At 53.1% G+C, this 24855-nt stretch overlaps 9 protein-coding genes across 9 annotated transcripts; 2 read left to right on the top strand and 7 right to left on the bottom strand.

Moving 5' to 3' along the window:
- Nucleotides 1–1180: 1180 nt before the first annotated feature.
- Nucleotides 1181–2392, bottom strand: NCS54_00734500 (Hypothetical protein; the record flags this gene model as incomplete). Its single annotated transcript, XM_053152776.1, has 1 exon — nucleotides 1181–2392. One exon carries the CDS (start codon nucleotides 2390–2392, stop codon nucleotides 1181–1183), a length of 1212 nt encoding a protein of 403 aa, XP_053008751.1.
- A 1812-nt stretch (nucleotides 2393–4204) lies between these two features.
- Nucleotides 4205–4668, bottom strand: NCS54_00734400 (Hypothetical protein; the record flags this gene model as incomplete). The annotated part of the gene is made up of 3 exons (XM_053152775.1): nucleotides 4602–4668; nucleotides 4359–4508; nucleotides 4205–4302 (listed from the first exon to the last, which is right to left on the bottom strand). The coding sequence occupies exons 1-3, from the start codon at nucleotides 4648–4650 to the stop codon at nucleotides 4205–4207; spliced, it is 297 nt and encodes a 98-aa protein (XP_053008750.1). The 5' UTR covers nucleotides 4651–4668.
- A 1453-nt stretch (nucleotides 4669–6121) lies between these two features.
- Nucleotides 6122–8077, top strand: NCS54_00734300 (Metallophos domain-containing protein; the record flags this gene model as incomplete). Its single annotated transcript, XM_053152774.1, has 2 exons — nucleotides 6122–6375; nucleotides 6433–8077. Exons 1-2 carry the CDS (start codon nucleotides 6200–6202, stop codon nucleotides 8075–8077), a joined length of 1821 nt encoding a protein of 606 aa, XP_053008749.1. The 5' UTR covers nucleotides 6122–6199.
- A 541-nt stretch (nucleotides 8078–8618) lies between these two features.
- Nucleotides 8619–8912, bottom strand: NCS54_00734200 (Hypothetical protein; the record flags this gene model as incomplete). Its single annotated transcript, XM_053152773.1, has 2 exons — nucleotides 8619–8717; nucleotides 8772–8912. 2 exons carry the CDS (start codon nucleotides 8910–8912, stop codon nucleotides 8619–8621), a joined length of 240 nt encoding a protein of 79 aa, XP_053008748.1.
- Nucleotides 8913–11019: 2107 nt separating this feature from the next.
- Nucleotides 11020–14000, bottom strand: NCS54_00734100 (ER membrane protein complex subunit 1; the record flags this gene model as incomplete). The annotated part of the gene is made up of 2 exons (XM_053152772.1): nucleotides 11020–11061; nucleotides 11139–14000. The coding sequence occupies 2 exons, from the start codon at nucleotides 13998–14000 to the stop codon at nucleotides 11020–11022; spliced, it is 2904 nt and encodes a 967-aa protein (XP_053008747.1).
- A 609-nt stretch (nucleotides 14001–14609) lies between these two features.
- NCS54_00734000 (Hypothetical protein) lies at nucleotides 14610–15936 on the top strand (the record flags this gene model as incomplete). Its single annotated transcript, XM_053152771.1, has 2 exons — nucleotides 14610–14654; nucleotides 14881–15936. 2 exons carry the CDS (start codon nucleotides 14610–14612, stop codon nucleotides 15934–15936), a joined length of 1101 nt encoding a protein of 366 aa, XP_053008746.1.
- Nucleotides 15937–16187: 251 nt separating this feature from the next.
- Nucleotides 16188–18814, bottom strand: NCS54_00733900 (Hypothetical protein; the record flags this gene model as incomplete). The annotated part of the gene is made up of 4 exons (XM_053152770.1): nucleotides 16188–17858; nucleotides 17909–18654; nucleotides 18703–18751; nucleotides 18803–18814. The coding sequence occupies 4 exons, from the start codon at nucleotides 18812–18814 to the stop codon at nucleotides 16188–16190; spliced, it is 2478 nt and encodes an 825-aa protein (XP_053008745.1).
- Nucleotides 18815–19511: 697 nt separating this feature from the next.
- Nucleotides 19512–20221, bottom strand: NCS54_00733800 (Complex1-LYR-dom domain-containing protein; the record flags this gene model as incomplete). The annotated part of the gene is made up of 5 exons (XM_053152769.1): nucleotides 20102–20221; nucleotides 19796–19960; nucleotides 19679–19741; nucleotides 19576–19625; nucleotides 19512–19521 (listed from the first exon to the last, which is right to left on the bottom strand). Exons 1-5 carry the CDS (start codon nucleotides 20153–20155, stop codon nucleotides 19512–19514), a joined length of 342 nt encoding a protein of 113 aa, XP_053008744.1. The 5' UTR covers nucleotides 20156–20221.
- A 2103-nt stretch (nucleotides 20222–22324) lies between these two features.
- Nucleotides 22325–23729, bottom strand: NCS54_00733700 (Hypothetical protein; the record flags this gene model as incomplete). The annotated part of the gene is made up of 2 exons (XM_053152768.1): nucleotides 22325–23275; nucleotides 23394–23729. The coding sequence occupies 2 exons, from the start codon at nucleotides 23727–23729 to the stop codon at nucleotides 22325–22327; spliced, it is 1287 nt and encodes a 428-aa protein (XP_053008743.1).
- Between the last annotated feature and the right edge of the window lie 1126 nt (nucleotides 23730–24855).

Genomic DNA, 24855 nt, shown 5'->3' with positions numbered 1-24855 from the left:
TATTCTATGTATTTCATGTCTACTCCCGACTCGGGCGAGACTCCAGTTAAAGGCTGACTATTCGTACGCGAATAAGATCGCCAGTCGCACCATCGAAGTTCCCGAGATGGATCCTCCTTTATTCTGGATCCTCTCTCGGGAAGGGTCACGCCTTATAGTAGAAAATGTAAGATGCGGAGGAGGAGGCAATGCGGTGGATCGCATCTGGGATTAAGTTCTAGATGACGCCAAGGTCGTTGTGAGTTATGCTAAAACCGCAGAAAGGGATCGCTGGTACTAATCTTTGGTATTAGGAACACGGCGCCAATAGCCTTAGTCCTAGCATCTTCGATAGCCTCATCGTCTTTGGAAGTGATCAAAGCGTTTCCACCCACTCCAACAGCACCTTTTGGAGGGAGAAGGACAACCAGCATCCGCTCAGACGACTGTGCAAATGTACAGTCCCGGTTCACTCTCCCGGCCGCCATGCTCATATGCAGCTGCAAGACCCAATGCAGCAAACGAGCCAGCCTAAAGTTCACCCAAATGTGGCTTGATAGGCAAGGGCCCGGGCCAAATGAGGAGATTTCTACACCTCGAGTCTATGAAATCGTCAATACGCTACAGGACCCTTGACTACTCCTCGCTTGCCAAATAACCACGCCTTCCAGCTATATATACTACAACCTAACTTATCGGTACTTATTACTCATGCAAGCCCTGGTGCTAATCAAGGTATTCCTAAAAGAAATACCGCTGCACACAACACACCAGGTTTGCCTCCGACGCCTCCCTGAGTGTGGTGATGTCTCCCACCCTCACCATGAGGACAAGGACAAGTCGTGCCGTCTGGCTACGCAGTTTCTCCGCACCTGCAAGTTGGCGTAAGTATTTCTTTACGTGCTTGTTCATCAGACTAATTCCAACCTAGGCTCGAAGAAGGGATCCATCTGTTATACACGTCCAATCTTCCATATCTACATCACAGTAGAAGAAAATGATCAGTAAATATTAATGTATTAATATGCATGCTATCTCGCTCAGTCCCCAGCATCTTGACCATAAACAAGTTCAATAGTCCATTAGCCAAGGTCTATCCAAGACAGCATGCAATCATCCAGACTCTCCAACTCCATCTCTTCCTCGCCATACCCAACCCGCCTGTCCCATTCATTCACTCGTCAGCGTTACTTAGACAGGATCAGGACTCGTTGCCACCAGACTCGGCCTCAATCTGAGCCTTTCGAGCAGCATTGAGAGCCTTGAGCTTGGCAGTTCCAAAGCCCAGGACACCATCCTCCTGGTTGTCTCCAAGCCAGGGCTTCTTGGAATCGCTAAGGATGCTGCCGGTCACAAAGTAGATGAGCTGACCGATGATAATGAGGACGAAAGCAATCGGGTACAGGAAGTGAATCTTGTAGCCAAAGACGCGGGTGCCGATAATGACACCCCAGAAGTTGGCCGTCAGAAGCGAGATGTTGAGGAAGGCCGCGCTGCCCATTCGCAGCATAACGGGAACCAGCGCATAGAACAGGTTCAGGCACAGCGTGAAACCAATGATCCAGCCGATAACGTCGCCGTTCCAGGTGGCGTTATCGAAGGACTTTCGGTCAAAGATGGCAGCCTGGACAGCGTTGATGCACATACCAAAGAGACCCAGGAAGGACAGGACATGATACAGATGCGCCTTGGACACGAGCCACTCCTCAAAGACATTGGTAGTACCGTAGAGCGTGGCACCAAGCAGAGCAAAGAGATCACCCTTGACCATGTCGAGACCCTTGCCGCCGTTGGAACCCGTGATGTGGTCGCTGCCGATCAGGATACCCATGCCACCGCAGCAGACGAGAATACCCACGATCTGGAAGATCTTGTAGCGGACCTTGAGCAGGAAGAAGGAGATGACGACGACGCAAACAATGGCCCAGAAGTTGATGAGCTGGGCGGAGAGGACGTTGGTGTAACGGTAGGCCAGGACGGTAAAGTAGTTGCCCTGGACATCGAGGAACGCCATGATGAAGTACTTCCAGCCGTCAGTCCAGGCGACTCGAACCCACTCGCGAGGACCATCCTTGAACAGGAAGATGGGGGTATAGATGAGGAACATGAGGATGTAGTTGAAGACGGTCTGGAAGGCGGGAATGTTTGTGCCCTCCTCGGCGAGAAAACTGGTAAAGGTGTTGGTCGACGTGATGCACAGGGCGAGAACCTGGCCGAGGGCGAGGACGATCCAGAAGTCGTAGGTAGTCAGGTAGCTGTACCAATGGACCGACTTGACCTCGAGGGTGTGAATGCCCTGGCTGACGGCAGCCTCCTCGCTTTGGCTGGGCGCATTGGCGACACCGATAACGGGATCCGCAGTCGGGGCGCCGAAGCCCTTGGTGTCGCCGACGGAAGAGCTGTTTGTAGCCATGGTGACAGTAATCGTAGTGTCTAGGCGGGATGTTGTGTATCGTAGGATAGGGATTGCGAAACGAAGCTCGACGGAGTCTAAGATCTACTCTATGAGGATCACTCGGTGTACAAGACGTAGTCTGGAGATTCCCGTTAGCTCGTCTCCCCATCAGAGTCCATGACGCTGATCGCATTGCGCCAACGTCGTACATACCTCGAATAGCCCTATTCTAGAAGCGCAGATCGATATCTTGGTGTAGTAAAAGTATGAAAGCCAGATCTACCAATCGCAAGAGAATGCTAGTAGTCTGCTCAAAAGTGTCGGATGAAGTCTTTCTTATCGTCCCCTAGGTTTGCAGCAAGCGCAAAGACTCAAAGTCGCTCGCTGGTGTTTTATAAGCCGAAGCGGCACATGTAGCGATGTGCCAGCGCGTGGTAGTCAAGGTAGAGGGCCGAATTGGCGCTTGTCGACATGGGCTGGAGGGTTGAAGTAAAAGGAGGAGAGGTCAAGTCCAAAGGAGGACTGTGATCAGATGAGAGGCGGGGGGGCTTTTTGAATGCGCCCACCTTTTGCGCGAGACTGGTCTGTGGAGTAGTTGAAGGCGATTGATCGGCGACGCACTGCACGGAGACACCGTTGAAAGCGACGATCCTTTCTAACAGCGATAGAGAAGAGGAGGAAAAGAAGAGACGGGACAGGCTGAGCGCAACATCTTGTACCGCGACCATGGTCGACAGGTTGTCTCCATCATCTGCTGGTCCATCAATTTTTTCCTTCTTCCATCAGCCGCGGCCATGCCTAAACAGGCAAGCTGCTAATGATGAGGCTTCTGATTGGCATCGAGACACATAAAGATCCACGGGATGCGGGAGCCAAGAACTAGCACTAAACTCAATCAGGGTAAACGTCCTGGCTTGGTGGGCTGCCCAGCCGGTCTAGCAGTTCTGCTGTGGTCGTGGCGTTCTTCACGGCGGGGTCACGGCGGGGCCGGGGGCCAAAGCTCCCTGAAAGAACTGCTGCAGCAGTCAAGTTACAGTGCTTACAGTGGCATCTGCGCGAGCGAGTTTAGTGCACCATATCCATCGATGAGACTCTGGCTGCCACATGTGCAGATTAACGAGACAAACACAGAGAAACAAATTCCAAGAGATCATTCAACAAATAGAGTCGCAACTAGAAGAGTCAATCGAGATTGGTCCCGCGCCATCTTCAGCTTGAGTCTTCGCTGTTGGTGGCGTCCTGGGCTGAAGTCCCGCGGGCGGCTAGGGCGCACAACCCGGTCGAGAAAGGTCTGGGCATGGGAGCTGATTTGGGGCATGAGGTGATGATGGTGGGTAGCCACGTGGGGGATCGTGATAATTGGCCCGAATACAATCGAGCATTTGACTTGATATCGAATCATGGGCCATCTCTTGGTCATCGGATTGTAATATTGAGCTGGGTGATTGCGATATACGAGTTTCTCAGACGACTCCCATATCCGCTTCTTAATCCTCCATCCCCGTCGTCAAGCCGTTCCGTGGCATCAATCCTCAACGCCATGAAATGCAAAGACATTATTGAGGCTCCTAGTCGACTCTTTTCCGTGTCAGTATGACACTTCCACCTTTGTGATGCGACATCTGCAATGTCGAGGTTCAACTCCTAAGCGCTTTCGCACGAGCCCGACATCACCCAGGAGAGCGACCTCGATCGAATCGACGTTATCTTCGGGGTCAACCCTTCATTGCCCCCATATGGCATTCTGCGTATGCTAGGCCAACGTCTCGGCCAAAAATCTGGGCCGATTGCAGAAGTTTAGTGGCTTCTGATATGTTGAAGCGTCGAATGTCATGATCCGGAGAGGACATTTGACATGGCGATCCGTACGGTACGGCCTATCCAGACATTGTTCCTCGTCACGCTATCTGTCTGCGCAGAATCTCTCCCTGCGTCGAGTTAGCCATGTTGCAGCCAGGTAATTCCTACTTGGAATAGAGCATACGAGGCATTATGGGCATCTGCGTATCCGTCGGAGACGTCGTGTTACTGGTAGCTGGCTCACGTTCAGGCAACGCCGAAACTTCACGGAGGAAGAGGTCGCTGCATTCTTGTTCCGAAGTAACGGTATACGTTTTGGAATCACTTGTTGTTCCTGCGCAAAATTATCAGCCATTGATCTTCTTGGGTTCCACTTTCGCCGGGATTCGATACAGTTGTCCGAGATACCGGCGGGCTGGGTTCTCACCAGGCTTCGTCGGAGGTAGAGATTTCGGAAGAGCACCGCCGTCGGGCATGTCGTTGTTTCTGCGAAGGGAAATTCCCGAGTAATATGATGTTGGTAGACCGAGATTCGGTCTTTAGGGGGTTTCCGTGGGAGAGTGTCGACATCCGACAGGTCGGACAAAGGACGTAGAGATAGATGCTCCGAAACCCGATTTGCTGACACTTGAGGTTTCTTGTCTTATGTCACTCGTTTAGAAGACAACTTCTCCAAGATTGACGCCAAAAAACACAAACGCAAGGGATCAAGTTAACGAAGACAAGAGGCAAGTCCTTTATAAGTCGAAAAGACACCAAATCACAAACACCCGGACATCTAAGTCGCAAACACAACCCGGCCATCGGGAGGCAGAGCGGCCGAGAGTGGAGCCTCTGCCGCGTCTCGTATTTCGTACCGGCGACTCGAGGATCCGCAATCTGGCGATCCATCCAATCAGCGTCCGTCTCTCCATGATTGCCAGCAAGGGGGCCACCTGGCTTCGCGCTATCATCCCCGAATGGGGTAAGCAGCTCTAGGCTCAGGATGGGGATAGGGCTGTCCTATGGCATGGCGGTGCGAGATACGGTCAGGGACGGATTGGGTAAAATGGGTGCAAGAGACTTGTCGTATGCCTCGCTTCAGGTGCCGGTTTGAGAGATCAAAGGAGGTTGCCAACCCTATCTCGTTTTGTTTCAAGGGATGGTTGTCGTCATTCATAGGTTGGGCTCGGTGGCTTATGTTCCTTGCATTGCGTGGACGTTGTTGCATCCTGGCTGACGGCCGGGCAATCCATGGTGTTTAGCGGAGGGTATATTTGCCAAGTAAAAGAACAAACAGTTTCTATGAATGCGAATAACCGTAGAATCAGGTATTTGTGTTCTAGCATGCCCGAGAGCTTCCAGAGACGCCACGTATGCCGTACTCCATCAATACATGTCATCCATAGCTTAGACATAGTCCCTTTTCTCACACTCCTACTACCTTTGACACTGCCTACACGTAGTTGGGCAGCTTATTCTAATAGCAGTTCTTCAACTTACCGTCAACATTTCCCTCACGAATGAAGGACAACCCCCAGGCTGTTAGCCGTCGATATGACGGACTTCAGTTTTTCTTCCAGGCCAACCATTCCTTACACTATCTCCAAACATCGAAATATGGCACGGGCACCATCTTCTTCTCCCCAATATGATCACACTGCAATGTCACATGGATCTCCATCACTTGGGCTTTGTCTCACCTCGAGTAACACGAGTCCCGTGCTCCAGGCACCGGGCCCGCTGATATGCACCCACTGAAGACCAGCTGCGCCCTTGCGGGGAGTATTCGACAACCTCATTGGACGAGATTGATAACGTAAGAACATTCAGCCAATCACCTTCTTCCCCCATCGGCCATCAGGGTCTCGGCCCCTCAAACGTCATTGCTAGCGGCAGTACCTTATCGCTCCGGGTCCTCCTCCACTCGAGCCGAGCTGCTCCTTCTTCCATCTTCATCATCAAGACAGGACTGAGTCATCTTCCCGTCTCGTTGAACCACGTTTGTACTCATATTGGCACTCATTACCATCTTTCATTTGCAGCATGGTCTTGCGGAGTAGAGCTTTGGCTGCTAGCTCAGCGCTTGCCGCTGTTGCTCATGCCGCTCAGCCGGGAGCTGTCCAGCCTGTCCCAGGTCCCATGAGAGACCTCACCTGGGGTCAGATCAACTTCATTCACACAACTGATACCCATGGCTGGCTTGGGGGTCATCTCCAAGAGTATGTGTCTTTGGCTGGCGTCTAGGAGCCTTGCGGCTTGTAGCTAACCTCATCTAGAGCTCAGTACTCGGCCGATTGGGGAGACTACATCTCCTTCACCCAGCACATGCGCAAGCAGGCCGATGACAAGGGAGCGGATGTGATAGTCATCGATACCGGCGACCGAGTCGAGGGAAACGGTCTCTACGATGCTTCAACGCCCAAGGGCCTCTACCAATACGGCATCTACGCCGAAGCCGACGTCGATATCATCTGCACTGGCAACCACGAGCTCTACAAGCATTACTCGGCCGACAAAGAACATAATACTACAGTCCCCAACTTCGAGGGCAAATACCTCGCCTCCAACCTCGATTACATTGACTTTGAGACTGGCGATCGCGCCCCTCAAGCTCAGCGCTACCGCAAGTTCAAGACAAAGAACCAGGGCCTCGAAGTTGTGGCTTTTGGCTTCATCTTTGACTTTACCGGCAACGCAAACAACACCGTCGTCCAACCTGTGGCGGAGACGATCAAAGAGGAATGGTTCCAGAAGGCGATCCGCGAGAACCCCGATCTCTTTGTTGTTATTGGTCATGTTGGTCTCCGCATGGAGGAATTCAAGACCATCTTTACCGCCATTCGCAAGCAGAATTGGCACATTCCTATCGCCTTCTTTGGCGGTCATGCTCATGTTCGTGACGCTGTCAAATATGACTCCAAGGCCTTTGCCATTGCCAGTGGCCGATATCTGGAGACAATTGGATGGATGTCTATCGACGGCATTAAGAAGCAAGACACCAAGGAGGTCGAGGCCGCAGCTTCTCCCACCTTTACTCGCCGATACATTGACAGCAACCTGTACGGACTTCACTACCACACTGGCCTGAACGAATCAACGTTCCCTACTGAGCAGGGCCAGAAAGTCACTGGGATGATCACCAATGCCCGCAAGGCGCTCAATCTCGACCACAAGTTTGGGTGCGCACCAAAGACCTTGTGGATGAACCGAGCCAAGTACCCAGGCGAGGACAACATCTACAGCTGGATCACCGACGAAGTCCTCCCAGACATCATTACGCGCGAAGATCGCAAAGACAAGCCAAGAATCGCCATTACCAACACGGGTGGCGTCAGGTTCGACATCTTCAAGGGCGCCTTTACCCGAGACAGCACTTTCGCCATCAGCCCCTTTACTAGCGGATTCCGATACATCCCGGATGTGCCATACAAGATTGCTTCCGAGGTGATTGATGTGCTCAACAGCCTCGAGAGGATCTTGTCAGAGCAGGGTGCTGACACCAAGTTCCTGGGTCTCCCCCAGCAAATGTTCCCCATCCCTGCTACTGTCTCTCAGGCCAGAAAGGGTGAGGAAGATAAGGAAGGTCGTTTGGAACTCCGCAGCTTTGATGACAAGCCAAATCTTACCGCCGGTTACACCACCGAGGATGACGTTGGTGCTGACGGCGACGACACGATTCATGAGCCTGTCAAGTCGTACCACCTTCCCAACTGTGTGCAGGCCGAGATTGCCTTCCCCGAGAGCGGCAAGCCTGAGACGGTGGATCTTGTTTACCTCGACTTTATCCAGCCATGGCTTCTGGATGCGCTCAAGTTCCTGGGCGGCGAGTACAACAAGGACAGCGTCGAGCAGTATATCGATGGCACTTGGACATATCACATGACGGAGTGGATTAGCAAGAACTGGAAGGGTAACTGCTAGATTATATGGGCAGATTATGATAAGATACATGCAGCATACATTTGACCAAGTGTCAGGGGCGTTTGGATAGGGACAGCATTCAACAGTATCGACTCCAGAGTCGGTCAAGATATAAATTGAACTAAATTATCAACTCTTTCGGTCTCTCAATCTTCTTCTTGCGTCTAGATTGCAATATTCCTGATATTTCATCCATGCTATGTGAGTGTCAATGCTTATCCAAGTGCAAGTTAGTATCACCTCCCCTTTCACTGCAGAGTTAAGCAAGCCATGGGGTACTATGGTAGATTTGCGGACGCTATGCTACCTATCTAATGAAAACTTGAAGCCCCAGTCTCGTGTATGTGTATGTCCCGTATATCGAATTAAGCACATAAAAAGGATCGTAACTCATGCAAGCATGAAGCAAAAAAGTAAATCATGTACCAAAACCCAAACCCATACCCAAACGATCCAGTTTCCATCTTGACGACTAGGACAGTGGAGACAATTTCGAGGAGACTGCAGCTCCGATTGCTATCCTCGTCTTAAGAGTGGGCGTCTAGTTCTGGGGGAACTTGAAGCCGGGGGGGACGCAGTAAGGGCTCTTGCTGGGCTGGTAGAAGACGCAGCCGGTGTGGGGGGGGCAGGCACCAGCGAACTAGAGAAACAAGTCAGTATCCTATTTACACGTCTTGTTGGAGAGTGGACTTACGACCCAGTTGCGGGTGACATCGCAGACCTGCCAGCCGTTCTTGTCGGATGTGCAAGAGTAGGTTCCGGGAGTGCAGCCCTTAGGAGGAGAGGCAGCACCGAGGGTGGCGAGAGCGGCAACGAAGACGGCGGTGACCTTCATGATGGCGGTTATTGTTTTTAGAAAAGGTGGTTAAGATGAAAGCGAGTTTTTTTTTTGTTCGAGCGAGAGGTTGTTTGCTTTGCTTGGTTGAGTTTGAACTGATGAGGATGAGAAGTGTTGGACTTGCAGGGAGAGACGATGAGTTTATATACTTTTTTCAGATACATGTACGTTACAATTCTTGCTCTCTCCAAATCTTCAATACCCGAAAGTGAAAGAGAACACGAGCTGACAAGACTCTCCCTCCTCAAGATGGTGTGGAGGCGAAGCAGCTTCCCCCTCCCCCCCAGCTGTGAGGCTATTCCCTCCCACCCCATGAAAAAGCGGTCCCAATGCCGAGAGCCATGTAAGCCACGCACCTGGAAGAGGGGACGGGTGATCAGCAGAGCTGGGCATCGGAATACGATGTCTTGTGGTTGCTCTCGGTTCACAGCAACAGTAACTGGAGGACAATATCATGATTTACTTTCATGGCTAGGGAGTGGCCATCACCCCGTATTCGCCAATGCAGTAGACATACAAGCTACTGTACAGCTAGTCCTATCCTAGTCACATGAAGCTCTACAGCTCGAGCGTAGGCGAGCAGTGCAAGGTACAAGGATCCATATGAGAAGACTAGCCCTACGCTCTGTTACAGAGGTAATTAAATAGGGACAAGTCCTACCGGAGGATTTGCTTACTCTTCTGTATGACCCGAGTGATATGCTTCTTCCTTGCTTGCAGCTGTGATATAAAACAACAGTCGATCAAGCATGAAGGCGGCTGGTGAATTATCTCACACGCATCCCGCAATGTAACATTATTCCTCACTCATCACCAAAAAGACATCTATTCAGCGCTCTCCCTCATCAATACAATACTCCATCTAAAAATAAACAAGTAGACGATACTAGACTGTCGTCAAAGTGCCGTCTTATACCCCGCAAGCAATCCATCACCACACCCTCACTCAACCACCTCATCGCTTATTCGTCAAAGCTGCAAGCCCCCCGCTCGTGTTGACAACGCCCCTCCCCCGAGGGTCCGAGTTTTCCAGAACTTGGATCGGAGTAACTTTATGCTGGCTGTGCTTATGTACTGGTTTTCCTCTTGCCTATTGGGCTTTCTTAGCAGAGGTTCATTGGAAGATGGTGAAGTTTAACGTTGTAAACGTTTGATTGGAGTGTTTGTTGGTGTCTTTGCCTTGTTGGGCTGCGACCATCTCGTGATTGTTCAATTTCCATTCAAGCCTTGGAAACAAGTTAGACACGAGCTGAAAAAGAAGAAGCAAGAATACGGGCATCGTCAAGCCCTCACGGGTCATCGCCCGACTGGAGTACAGTAGCAAACCTGCACGATGGCATCATCTTATTCGAGTGCCAAAAGACTCGGCTAGGCTAGGCTATTATAGGGTGTGTAGTGAAAGATGGGGTGCATTTTGTGTGCGTATGTGCCCGCTGACAGGCCCGAAAAGAGGAGGAACCTATCGTCTTTCGTAGAAACCGTGTGATCGGTGCATGAGTGCCGATGGCATGAAATGTCTGTCAGTCATTGTCCGATCAACCTACGGGAAGGCTTGCAGTCTGCAGAGCAATACGAGGTAGCAGTCCGGTCTATGCTGTGACACCCAGCCAGTCGTCAGCCATTTCATCCTCAGCAAGTAACAGTAACATGTCCGTCTGCCTTGCCTGCTATACCTGCCTACCCAGGCAGAACAGTACAGCCTCCCTCCCGTTCTACACGGCCTGCAGCCCCACACCGCCGTGCCGCCAAGCCCGTCTTTGTTCCGTCCATCGACGGAGGACCACCGCCTCGTCACCCGCTCTGGCCGAGACACCCTCTGAAGACGTGGCTGCTCATGGGAGAAAAGCCCTTAAGGGTCCTCAACACCCATTCTCCATTGGAACCGTAGCATCGTGAGGCTGACTCCAAAAGCCAAGCACGGGGAAATCACGAGTGAAACCATCCAATAGCTTCAGGGCATGCCGTTAAATCAGTTGAACCTAAAAGCAAAAACTCGTTTCCATGTACATCCCACAGGCCAATGTGCCACCCTCATTGGTTCCGCATCGGCCGAGTCTAGTGATTAGCTCCCGTCTGTCTGACATCAATCCATCTCCTTCTTTCTCTACAGTCCCTCCCATCTCCGGTTGATTTGCTTTCTCCGTACCTGCAGAATCTAGCGTCAGCAAGCCATCGTCTACACAAGCGGATGTCGCGGCAAGTCAAAAGAGTAGAGTCACTTACCATGGGCGACAGAAACAAAACGCCGCCCAGTAGCGCCACCACGGTTGTCACCAGTGTCGCCTTGTTGAAGCCGTTTCCAAGAATATCAAACACTCCACTCGGCGCAACCCGAGTGCCAAACACGTCCAACCCATAAGCCACCACCAGACTCGTGCTCTCCACGATGGCTGGCGATGCAACGATGCCCTTGACGCCCAGCACGTTTCGCTGATGCGAGACCACCGACTTGGGGTCGATCTCGATGCCTGGCGTGTACTTGATGAGACCCTCAGCCTCCTTCTCAGCTGGGGTCGAGTCTCGGCCGACGGGTCGTCGGGGATCGAGGATCTGACGAGACAGACCGACGATGCCGTGAGACTCAGGAAGGTAACCCAGAACCTGACGGTTGGCAATACCCTGTCGAGTCTGCGTCACAGCAAGAGAGTCGAGCGGCTGAGAGAGAACATAAGCCTGCTCCTCAACCCAAGGCAGAGGAGGTCCACTCGGCGTGTCCACAGGCTTAAGCGATGAAAAGTTAACAGCATCGCCAAGAGGACCACGGTCGTTAGGCGAGGATGACTCATAGAGATCAGATACAACGATCTGGTATCCCTTGATGGATCGCTTGGTGCCATCTTCGAGAGTATACTGCCCGAAGAAGGTGCATGCATACCAGTTCTCAGCCATGGTGCAAGAGATGGGCTTAGTCGAGTCGACGCCGGTATACGATGAAGAGGCCAGAACCTGGCCCGAAACGGTATCAACCAGCTGAACTGACAGGGTGGACTCAGCCTTATTGGCGGCAGCCACCACGATCGTGTTGGGGTTGAGGTACTTGTAGCTGACGCGACGGTCCGCCAGGACACGGCCAATAGAAGCCACGGGATCGTGGGTCGAAGGCTTGGCAATATCAACAATGGTCTGTCCAGGGAAGAGCTGAAGTTGCCAAACTTCCTCCTCAGAAACCTTGTTGTTCTCCTCGACAAACTTAACGCCCTTGAGGACATCTCCCTCGCCTCGGATGACGATGGTCTGATCAGGAGTCCAGCCAGCAGGAATAGGTCCGGCCTCACCGTTGACGCCAATGGGGAGCAGCCACTTGCCAGATGCGCTGTCGACAACGACGGTGCTGGACACAGGAGGCAGCGATCCAGGGGGCATCACCTCGACAACATCGCCAGTGTCGCTCTTGATAGCAACGTATTCGCCCTTGGCTCCACGAAGAGTGACAATGCCCTCATCCTTGGCATAGATGCCCTTGACGTCCAGAGTCTCGCCAGGGAGCTGAGGAAGGACAGATTTAGACCAGACAATCTGGCCGTTGTGCTCAGTGCTGAGTCCATACATGCGGCCACGTCGAGTCGCGAGGACGATGAGCTTGTTGAAGCCAAATGTATCCCGGTGAAGACCCTCCTTCTTACTAACGGGCTCACCACCGAAAATACTAGTGATGAAGCGCTCAGGGAGAGAAGCCAGGTAGTCGGGGAGGTATTGAAGGTCGTCAATGTGGCGGGTGACGCGGTGAATGTAGGCCTCAATGGGGTTGGTGTGAGCCTCCTGCTCAAGGACCTTGGCGAGGTTCTCGCTGCCAGGAACATCGGCCCACACGGCAGCAACGGCAGCGCTGAGGCCTTCAGGGCGCTTCCAGGCGATCTCGCCATTGCGCACAAGGACCCAATCCTCCGACTTGGTAAGGGCGGCAGCTCTGACAGCGAATCCTTCACCGCCGGGCTTCTTGAGAACCTCAGCAACGGCGTGGACGGCCTCAATATCGCCAGCAGGCTTGGTGGGCCATCGGGCAAGAACAGCATGCGACTCAGAAGACACAATCAGAGTCTCATCGTCAGTGATACGAGCAAAGTAAACGTTGGCTCCCTCAGAGCTGGTCGAGATGGCGCCGAGGCCAGACAGGTGAGGCAGCTCGTAAGCCTTGGAGACCTGGTTGCTCTTCAAGTTGGTGTGATAAACATCAGCCTTGTTGCCCGTCTTGGTTCGAGTGTGGACGAGGAAGTGCGGCTGCGACTGAACAAGATGCGGGGCATGGATTGTGACAGAGACGGCCTCGGCGGGGAGCTTGAGCTCCTGGGTCGTCTTGCTGCCCAGGACGTTGACCTTGAGCTTGGACAGGCCGGCATCAGTCCACGCGAGGATGGGCGCCGCCGAGTTGGCGCCAACAAACATGACGTCCTTGGGTCCGTGGACATCACCCTTGGTTCCAATCGACAGGTCGTCTAGGCGCGTTCCAGACACGGTATCGAGAGCAGTGACCTTGAGGCTGTAGGACGAGGGGGATCCGTGGAGGCTGACGACGTAGATCTTTGAGATGTCGGTGGAAACCTGCAGAGGGATGTTCTTGGCCACCTCGCGGAACTCCCAGACAACCTGGCCGAGGGTGCCGTGTATACGTCGCAGAACCGTCGAGCCGTTCTCCTCAAACAGAACCAAGACATCCTTCCTCGAGCTCTCAGTCAACTCCAGAATCTCCAGATCCTTGACCTCGCCCTTGAATTCGTTGTGCCAGACATTGCGGCCCGTCAAAGCATCCCAAGCCTGGACGCGCGCGCCATGTGCAGCAGCAACCCAGTGCTCCCCCTCAGCAGCGCGCAAGAAGCCGCCGCCATTGGAGATGTCATCCGAGATCTGCTGGCGCCAGACGAGCGCGCCGTTACTGGGATTCACGGCGCCGATGACGCCGACGTCGCTGAGTGTGTAGAGCAGGCTCGCCTTGTCCTGCTTTCTCGGCCGGTGGAAGAAGGTGGTCTCGACCTGGGGGACGCCGACGAGCGCGTGGTGGAAATCGATGTGGCCGACCTCATCCTGGAACACGGCGGCGCCGAGGGACGAGAGCCCCAGGAGGAGCAGTGGCTGTAGTGATAGCCGCATGATGGTGTTGTGAAGGGGCGTTGTGCGGCTTCACTTGACGCTTTGGAGCTTCGATAGCTGGCTTGATGCATCATGACGGCAACCTGTTCGTTGCGCAATGCTTAGTCATCGAGATTGTGGTGTAGGGTAATCAACTTGGTGGCTGCCGACCATCAACTCAGCTCTTGTGAAGGAGGACATAGTTGCCCCAGGTTTAAATGGTTTGAGAAACATGAATGAATTAGATTGAATGAATTGATTGAATAGCTAGTAAATCTAGAAACACAGATCAAGTGAATTGGGCGGTGTAGCATATATGAAATATTCTATCCACCTCGTTGATACCAGCCACGACCACGAGTCAAGGGCATAACGTCTGTCGTGTGCTTCTCATAGAATTAAACGCAAAACCCAAAAATGTTTCATCTACCGGCAGGTTTATTCCTATCATCAACGTGAATCTTTAAATTTTCATCCAATAGTTCCAGAGTGTCAATATCCTTTGTCCTACACAAGACATATGTCATGAGACACCTCCACGGGGCTCCTAGATAGATCGCGTGCCACTAAGCACAACTTCATGTCTCAACCTTCAACTGAGCACATCATCCATAAATACTAAAGTGCAACATGGACCTCTTAGAAAGACCTTTCGTAGCTCTTGAGTTCTTGCCTGTGTGTTCATGAACCTCAGCTGGTAGTGTTTCCCAGTATTCCATCTCGATATCCTTCGAAACCTGGGTTAGTCTATAGACTTGAACGAATAGAGTCTGCTAAAGACCCAATATACTCTCACATTTCTGCAGTCCTTCCACTCCTCTGAGCTACACAGTCGGTCGCTACAGAAAAGCAATGGAGGCAAGTCTCAAACCAGCGTCAAAACTCCCACTTACACAACCAGCCTCGATCCCTCATCCCATCCTGGACCACAACCCCTCTCCCCGGTATCGTCCTCTCCGCCAGCGGTCTCCTCGCCCTCGCAGACCTCCGCACCATATCTCGCCGAACAGCTCTCGTGGGCGGTGCCTCATGGGTCGACGCCCTTGTGCTCGCTCCAGGTCTGCATTACCAACAAGCTTGCGACGACTTTGAGCGAGAAGCCCCTATTGGTCTAGTCGCCCTACCCGTCGAGGCTTTCAACGGCGTGCGTTATGCAGTCAAGAATAGTATAACGGCAAGCTATCTTGTGGCTCTTTGCAGCCAGAGTCCAGAAGGTATTGTGACGTTGGATGTTGGGCTAGACATGCCCTGGAGAGCAGCAAAAGCCTTCAAAAAGCTGTTCAAGAAACGGAAGGTTGGAGATGAAGAGGATGAGAACGAAGACAATGATGACTGGGACGCCCTCCCCGATGCCGACTGGCTCAGCCATCTCCTCTACCTCGTCAGTCCCCTTCTCACAGTGTCTTCCCTCACATTCATGATCCTCTTTGAGGACTGGTGGGGTCTCGCCATCCTCTTGACGCTCATAACCTCACGAATCCTCAACGTCTGGGCCATCAAACACCGCACAAAATCACCAGGTCATACTCCTCACGACCACCGCGTCACCGAGTACATCGTCGATCTCGGCGGAGGCCATGCCGTACGTCTTCGAGGTCCAGATGCAGACCTTCAGGCTCTCGTGACACATGCCTGGCTGCGTGCTCAGTCGCACATCGACGGGTATTTCGAGGCGATAGCCAAGCTGCTGGTGTACCTCACTGCCGCGCTGGGAGGAAACATGACCCAAGCTGGGTCTATTGTGCTTGTTGGACTATTGCTGATAAGCGCTGCCCTGTTGGGTTTGAGCAACGCCCATGCTAGAGGCATTCGTGTGCATGGCCGCTATGCATTACCCGAGACGGAAAAGACAAAGAAGAGAAGCACCAGTTCAGGGACAAGTCGTGGGAGTAGCACAGCCATGAGGGAGGCAAGCACGGCATCTGTCCCACGGAACCGAGTTGCTGAAGCACCATAGCGTCACCGTCATTAAGAAACAATGTGCACAATGGTCTGGTTACGCTTGTCGTCCGTTAATTCATAGAAACTACCCATTATCAACTCCTGTAGCAATAATACTGTACAAGCCCAGTTCCGTTCATGTGCGGCCCAAAAAGAGTACCAACCAAGATTCTTCTCTTCACACTTCTAAGCCGATCGCATCCATCGCCTTTAGGTCTAGGAGAAAAAATCGAATAATTCCATACCCATGTCTGTCAAGGTTGCATTCTAGGCCTCCTCTAACTTTGGTTCATCGGTCTGCATGGGCTCGGAGGCGGTGGGTACCTCTGCCGCTGGTGCTTCGACTGCAGCAGCTTCAAGCACAGGCTCCTCGGGCTTCACCTCTTCCGTGGCCGCAGGTTCTTCTGTAATCATAGGTTCATCTGTAACCATAGGTTCTTCCGCAGGTCCTGCTGGTGGTTCGGATGGTATCAAGGCCGACTCAGGGGCTGGTTCCGGGGCTGGTTCCGGTGCGGATTCCGGCGCAGATTCCGGCGCGGACTCAGGTGCGGATTCAGGTACGGGCTCAGGTGCAGGTTCAGGAGCTGGTTCCGCGGCTGGCTCGGCGACAACTTCAGCAACGGGCTCTGGTGCCGGGACTGGCACTTCGCTCGGCTTCTGTTCGGACTGGCGGTCAAGCTCGCCCATCAAGTCACCAAGCAAGTCAGGTTCCTCAATGGGAGCTGGCTCCTCCTCCTTGATCTCGGGTTGGGTCTCGGGCTGAGGTTCGGGCTGAGGAGGTGATGTAGGCTTGACTTCCTCAACGCTAGTCTCCTGGATAGTCGTCTCTGCCGGCGGCTCAGGGGGAGGCTCTTCAATTTGAGGAGCAGCTACTAGGGCATCAGTCACTGGGACATCGGCTACTTCAGAGGGTGCTCCGATGAAAGAGGCCGAGTCTTCAGGCTTGATAGTATCCTCAGTCAGACCTGTATCCATCTGCTCAAAGGGTGGTCTCTCGGGGACTGTCGTAGCCTCCTCGCCAGACTGACTCTCTGCCGTTGGTCTGATATCGCTTCCAGGGGCCGAGGTACTTGGTTCACCGGCACTCGGTGTGGTCGCAATATTGCCGACCTGCTCAGGTGGGGGCGGTAACAGTGCGTCGCTGGCACTTGGCTCCAAAGTCGGTACATCGCGCTCAATTGCAGCCTCAGGGGCATCTCCAACGACTGTCGATGGCGGCTCGGCCACAGTTGAGTCTGTTGTCTCAGATACCACAGGTGCCACGGGTACAACGGGTACTGGAGGAACCTCTGGAACATTGCCTGCCTCAAAAGGAGCGTCGATAGCGGCCTTCACCAGCTTTTCTTCCTCTGTTGCAGGCACTGGTGCCTTGTCTGCCTCAATAGGAGTGTCCAATACTGCCGCAAGTGACTTCTCCTCGCTCTTTTCTACAGTAGGCGAGGGAAGGATGACGTTCTTTAGCGGACTGCCCTCAAGTCTTGAGCCTCCAGGGGTGAGGTTCAACGGAGGAGGAGCAAGGTTGAGAGGGCTTGGTTGAGGAAGCTGTGATGAGGTATCGTCTTTCATCTCGACATCGGCTTGTTCGGTTGGAAGAGCGGCCGTGTCAGGGGTCGGGACAGGTGCTGGATCCGGGACTGGAGCTGCAGCTGGAGCCGTGACCGCAGCCTCCGGAGCTGCAGTCGGAGCTTGAGCTGGAGGCGGAACCACAGCGGGAGCAGAAGTGGGAGCGGGAGCGGGAGCTGGGGCCGCATCTGTCATTTCATGATCTTGCGCCTTGGTGTTATCGCCACTCGGTTGACTTTCGGCCGCTGGTGTTCCTTCGCCCTCCTCTCCCTCTTCTCCCTCTTCGCCATCCTCGTCATCGTCATCATCATCATCGTCGGCGTCGGGCATGGGGCTATCCTGGTTCGCCGAGTCTTCGCGCTCTTGCTTAATAGCCTATATACAGTTAGCAATCGAGAGCAAATACCCATGGTGCGGTGACTTACGGCTTCCGCAGCGTGCTCAGGCTTGACGGGCCCGGCCGGAGCAGCTCCATTTGCTGCGCCAGCAGGTGCCGCAGGCGCAGACGCACCAGCCTCCGGAACAGGGTTCTTGATCTTCTTCTTTCCTCTGCCAGGACCAGCCTTGGCCTTTCTCTTGGGAGGAGGAGGTCTTCGTCTCGATGACTGTGGCGTCGCGGCAGCCATCTCAAGACCGGGCCCGGGCGCAGCTTCGATCCTCGTCGAGATGATTTCGCCCTGAACCTGCTGTCCATCTGCCAGCGTGACCTCTTCCGTGTATGGGTTTCCAGCGGCATCAATCCTCCTCACTGTCGCTCTCGTGACCGTCGGGCCCTGAACCTTATCCTCGACCGTCCGGCTCGCAATCGTCACGGTATTCTTGCGTCGCTTCGCGAGGTGGGAAGTAGAAGGGGTGTCGATGTTGCGAGGCATCTGCTTCCAGACCTTGATGCTAAAGCCCTTAACACTTGTGTCCTCCTCCTTCTTCTCCAGCTTCTCGGGAACCGCCTCAGCATCAGCCTCTTCCTCCTCGGCCGGCGCAGGTCGCTTATAGAGTCTACCGGATCGCGCGGCTGCGAGAAGTTCCTGGCTATGCGGTGGGAGCAGGTTCGAGTCTTTGGGCATGCCGTGGATGAGCTCGATGGACCAAATGTCGTTCTTCTGAGGCTGTTCCTGTTGCGGAGGCGGCACCACGTTCACCCACTCGTGACGCCATTGTCGCACGGGGAGACCTTTGACGAGTTAGTTTGTATTGTATCTGGCGATCGGCGATATCGCACCTTCGAAGTCATCGTGTTCGGCGTATCCAGAACGGTTGGCGCGTCGCGTCTATCACGTCAGTCGAGGGTTGCGGCAGGCAGCAGTTAAGAGGCGACATACTCCCGGAGCCATCGCGGCGGACGAAAGAGCGCAACGGCTCGTGCAATGACGTTAATGCAGGCAAGTTGGGACGGTTTTCCGTGATTGGGTGGCGTCGCGCTGGTGAGAATAAACTGCTTCTGGGTCTGTATTGTACGAGGCTGAGAAGCTTGTCGCGAGTCGCGATGGAGATTCCAATGGTTGATGCCAACTGGCCAATTAAATGTGGCGATAGCCGGCTGACATAACACACAGAACTTTTTGAGCTGGGCTGCGCAACGTGAATGGCATGGACGAAAAACTTCACAGGTGAACAATGGCAGTTGTAGAGAGAATTTTGATGGGAAATTCTGGGGAGTTGGATGGTAATGTCCTACGTTGTAGTCGTCGTCCCGTCACTCTTAAGGATACACTGAAACTGGGGATGAAAATGGCCCCCAACCACAGCCAGCCGAAGCCGGTACCAGCAAAGCACAGCAATAGATCTTCAAATAGTAGAGAAGCCAAGCCAGGAAGAATTGAGATTCGCCGTCTAACGTTAATGTCCCCAACCGTGATGCACCCTCCTTATTCAGGTTCGGCGCAGCCCTCACGGTCCGCCGTCGCCCTCAAACCCCTTGTGTGGTATCCGATACATATACATAGCTCCCCAAAGTCCTACTGTACACTCGATTCGTCTCTTGGTTTTTTATTTGAGTTGGATGGAAGATATCGTCATGTTTCGGTCCGTTCAGTCGTAACTATGCAGTTGTCAGTATTGCTCAGAGATCATCAATATCGGCGCTGTGACATACCCCTGCTCCTTCTGCCTCACGATCCCTCCATGCTTGCCCGTCTGCTTGCCCTGGTCCAGACATTAGTATTTTCCTCGCTGCTCGCTCGACAGCCAGTACTTACCGAGATCCCACCCTCGACGACTAACCGATCCAGCTGGTAGAACTGGCTAATGACTGTTTGCCTCTGCTCGACCGTCAGCTCCCACTCCCCGACCCAACAAAGGTTGTGTATCCTCACTTTCATGCCCTGAAGCTCCTTCAAACCATGTTGAACCAGCTCCTGCACCTTTCGCGGATCCTGCTCGTCCTTGTGCTCTCGGAACGCATCCCTCGTCCGTCGCTTCGCATACTCGCGGAAGTTGTACGCGGCGAATTGTTCGCCTTGCCGTAATAATTGGCGGTACTGCAGAAACTCCATCGTCAGCAATCTCAAAATCCATTGAAGCCTTTGAGAAGCGACATATCAAAGATATCTGCCCGCTTGAATTTTTGCACCGAGGCAACAGGTCCAAGGGAGAGAAACGGAGGATCAGGGGCGACTCACGAGTGATCGTACTTGCTGCGGCATGTCGCCCTTGAGAGTTGCAACAACAGACATTATCGGGGATGGTTGTGGGTTGCGAGGAACGGCTGGGGAAGAGATTCGCGACTGGCTTGGGAGTGTCCGATGATGCAAGACATTTGGCGATGCGAGTTCGGTGTTAGTCGGGGCGGAGAAATTTGCCGCTCCGGCCGGCAATTCCGGGGGCATCTATCCGCACTGTACATCTCGGCCTCATGGGGTGTAAGAACACAGTGTGTCGGTGATGCTACTCTTCGGTAGCCCATCCGGCGAAGATCTCGGGGTTTCCATTGGCATCAAAACTCGGCTTTTTGTTGCATCATCAGAAATGTCTGGACTGCAATTCGCCCTTTTGTCAAGGCCGCGGGCGTCTTTGCTCCAGTTGTTTATCCAAGCATAGCAAGAACTGGAGGAAGAATTACTACCGTTTGGAAGTGCGCAGCTCTGCTTGGCACAGCGTTTGGGTGGTACAAGTTGTAAGCAGAAGCAGTTAAAGAGTAACATCGGGACCTCACGCATATTCCTACCTGGGCAGGTATGTGGCCAACAGTGAGAAGGCAATTCGACATTTTGAGTAAGTGCTCGAGCAGGAACAGACACAGATCCATGATAGGAAGAAGGGAAAATGTAAAAAAATACCCCAAACATAGAGAAGGGAATACACCAAGGGGGCTCTTCTCCGTGCTTGAGAGCCGAGAAACTGGCGAGTTCGCATTTTCACGGTCGGCCGACCGTTGCATCCCAAAGACAATGACTACGTATGTAGGGAGCCTCCATGTGCCTAACCGTTTGTCTCGGGCAACGCATCTCAAGGAATCTCGACTGCATCAAAGTCAACGCCTCCAGCTGCAACTCGCCCCTCTAGAAAACCTCTCCAGTGGTCTAAGAAAAAAAATGGTACACTTTGTAAATATTCTACCTTTTTAATCCACAGAATCATAGCATAAAAGGCTTATGATTATAAATCTAAAATCATATATAGACTTCAGAGTACATTTTATTTATTTTGTATTTATTTATTTATTTACTCTAAGTTGCGTCTCTATAGCCCGGCAAAGGTCTCGTTCCCAACCTACAGGATGCCTTTTTTTTTTTCTTGATCTTGGTGCCTCTCTGTCTCCCTCAAGACATTCACATTCGACATCACTTGCATGCAGATGGCCACGAGGATATGGTGCTTTCGATCATGGCATTCCACGAGTCCTCCCTTGCAGCAGTGTTCTATTTATCTTACCCTACGCTACAGACATCAAGGATTCAGGGCATACACATATGGGATAAGAAGAGGCGATCACAGCATGAATCATATATTGTCTCGGACTCATAACCTCTCGTTTCTATTGGCGGAATGCAAGAGATTCACATGCAAGGGGTTCAATCTGGTCAAGATATGATTCAATTTCCAAGAATATCCAAGTACCTAGATGTGATCGATATGGATGGCCTCGTTGAGCATCGGGTTGCTGGTTGCATCGGGAGTCTGCATACGCAACCCTCAAAACCACTGCAGCTTTTCACAAATTCGGTCAAGTCCATAACCATGATGCTCGTGAATACGATAAATGACAACATTTTGGTGGTTGGCTAGTGGCCAAGGTTACACACCAAGAACCCCTAGTCGTATCGGAACCCCTTGCATATGACAGAAGTTGGCCTGGAACTAAACTCGCGCCATGCTCGAGATGCTCCGCTCCCATGTGCCCTTGGATCCCTTGCATCGAGATTGGGTTGCAGTCGCTTCGATGCACCAGCTTTTCGATGAGATGCACGTTACTCCGAACCGGTGAGATGCAACCCCAGGCCGGCTGGCCTGAGCAAGCATGACATCGCCTCATGCATGCATGCAAGTGTTTCTGAGACCGAACAAACGGTCGAGAATTGACGCCATGCTCTCTTTCCATGAACCACAGCTGCAGTGCGCGTCCTGCCGTGCGCTTGGACATGTTGCCGTATGTCAGGGGAGGACCGAAGCCGAGGGACGTGGGTGGTCGTAGGCCGTGCGCCATACATGTCGGATCTCATATGCAACGTGCTGCATGAGATGCGCTCGAGCCCGTTGAGGCTGAAAAAGCGAACGGGAAGCGACATCAATCACCCAGAAACGGCATCTTGGGCTGCAATAGAGCTTGTATTAAGCACTTGGATTGGGCACGAAATAGGACATCCAGACACGGCACTCAGGCCGGGCCTGCACCTGCTCATTCTCTAACTGACCGGGCCATTGAGGACCTTGCAAGTGTTCATGATGGCCCGGAACTGTTCCTCTTGCTTGGCAAGCTCGTCGTCTTGTTTCCCGTTGGATGGTGTAGACACGGTTGAGATTGCCGTCTCCAGGGATTCAGACGAGAATCCATTGGTGGCTAGCATCTGACTGAGTCGTGTCCCATCTCCGAGATCGGTAGTCAATTGCCCTGTAAAGGCATATTGCTTGAGGTTCTGGTTTGGCTTGACAATGGTCAAGGCCTTGGTCGGTTGCTCCGCCGACAAGGGAGGGACGAAACAAAGGTTGGTCACTGAGGCATTGAGGCTCGCGACTTCGGTCGGGTGGGAGTTCTCAGCCAGACTCCACCGCAAGATCTTGCCGCTGGTGTGCCCAGACAGGATCGAAGTGCCGTCATATGTTACAGCGAGGCACGATGGCTGGCCGGCTTCTGGATCTGAGACAGCCAGCGGGGCGCTGACCTGCACGACAATGGACGGCAGCTCCGTGCTGCGGGAGCCAAGCACCGGCTTCTCGCCACCATACAGCTCGATCAGGGAGACGGCGCCATCCTCAGAAGAAACGAAAAGAGCCCTGGCACTCGGATCGAGACGGGCGCAGAGGGGAAAGGCGGGGAAGAGCAACGTCCGGAGAAGCTGACCGGTCTGATAGTTCCAAATGATGCATGTCTTGTCCTTGCTGGCAGACACGCATATGCTGGTTTCCGGGTTGGTGCTGGGGCCGACGGTTAAGCTGGTGATGGCACCCCGGTGGTTGGACAGTGTCAGGTCAGGTTCGTGCTCCCCTTGGGCATTGAGCTCAAGCAGGCGTGACAATGACCAGACGTTGATGTTGGAGTCTTCAGATCCGGACAAGATGTGATAGGGCGTCACAGCCAGGCAGGAAACAGCCTGAACATGGCAAGGCGGCGTCGACACTTGTCGGCCCGTGCACGTCTGTCACTTGTCAGTATTCACATTCAAACCAATGGCTTGCGTCACGTCTGTGTACATGTCATACACGCGGAGACGGGAGGGACAAAGTTGGGGTGGACGGGATTGAGACAGTACTGACCTCCCACAAAAACAGCCTTCCTTCTGCGGAGCCTAGGACCAACACTTGGCCAGCGAGGGCCAGGCTGCGGATCCTGTCCGGGAAGGGCACGAGGGCCTCTTGGTTGCCACGCACGCGGGAGTAGACATGAACGTGTGCCTTTTGGTCCTGGGCGGCAAAGATGTGAGTCTGGCTGACGGCTAAGCCGTTGACAGGAGTGGAGCTCTTCTTGAAAGACGCCTTGATGGTGTGAGACGGGGTGAGGGAGTGAGAGTAGATGCCGACATCCTTGGAGACGGCAGTGTTTGCGGCGAGGGGAGGGCCGCAGATGGCCGAGATGAACTCCTGTGACAGCATTCTTCGGGAGTTTCGTTTTTGGGCTTGTGGTGGGTGGTATCGTAGGTGACCAAGCCAGATGCCTCGAGATGATTGATCAGCAACAGTACTTGCCTGATTGCCTATGTCGTGAAGAAGCTGCGTTCAAGCACAAGCCAGGCTCACCGCTGAGCTCTGTTGTCGAAGGGGCTTGATGATGCCTCAGTCGAGGAATGCTTGGTTGGTCAGAGTTGCACGTGTGTCAAAGACGTCCGAGAAGCTGGGATTCAAGGGCCTGAGCGATTGGTTCCAAGACTCTAGAAAACCGTTGCGGAGACTGCCCAGAACGCCAAAACAAGCAAACACGACTAGGTGGCCAGTTGCTGCAGAAGCCTTGTCGACGTGAAATATCCAACACTTACAACTCGCAAGTGGGCTGGGTTAGTGTCGAGCCAATCAGACGCCACTGCTGGACCTCCTTCTCAACGGCCGCGCTCTTGCGTGCTGAAGCCTACAGGGACTCTATAGGGCTGGAATGGCGGAATGGCACACGGTGGCCAGGGGTAATGTTTCTCGTCGTCTTCGCGAAGGTGAGAATGGAGCTTGGGGATATTAAAGAAGAAGACTTTTTTCTGTTGTTTGCTTCGCTAAAAGGATGAACCTGGTTGCTCGTGTCGCTAGCCTGGGAAGAATTTGGCAAGAGCTTTCTTTTTTGGCAGGTTGGTGGAGCAGCGCCAATCCCAGCCGCGGGCGGTGTGGCAGCCGCTAGGCTAGCGCCCTGTCGACACCGAATTTCCATGTTTGCCGCTGCGGCTGAGCAGCCCAGTGTTTGAGGCGGGTGATTCACCGTGTGTGGCTGTTGCCATTTGCGCCATTTATCGCCCATTGAATTCCAAGCCGCCCAGTGCCAATTGGAAGCCTTTACAGTACCTACTGTGAAGGGGGGGTTGCAGGACAGTGTGGCATAAGGCTCGCCTCACACTGCTGGGTCAACTTCCTGGCTTAACGATAAGAATCAACATAATACTACACAATAATAGATCTTAATTAGAATAGAATTAGAACATAATGATAGACCCTCAACAGAGCTATATCATTATTGCAACAGACTTGTATACTCAGCAGATATCATTCCTTGACATTATGCTATCATTAACTTGCTGGTTTG

The sequence above is a fragment of the Fusarium falciforme genome, chromosome 5 (genome assembly GCF_026873545.1).
Source record: "Fusarium falciforme chromosome 5, complete sequence".
Taxonomy (NCBI): Eukaryota; Fungi; Ascomycota; class Sordariomycetes; order Hypocreales; family Nectriaceae; genus Fusarium; species Fusarium falciforme.
Note: the sequence above shows the minus strand (reverse complement) of the source record. Positions and strands in the feature narration are given on the sequence as shown.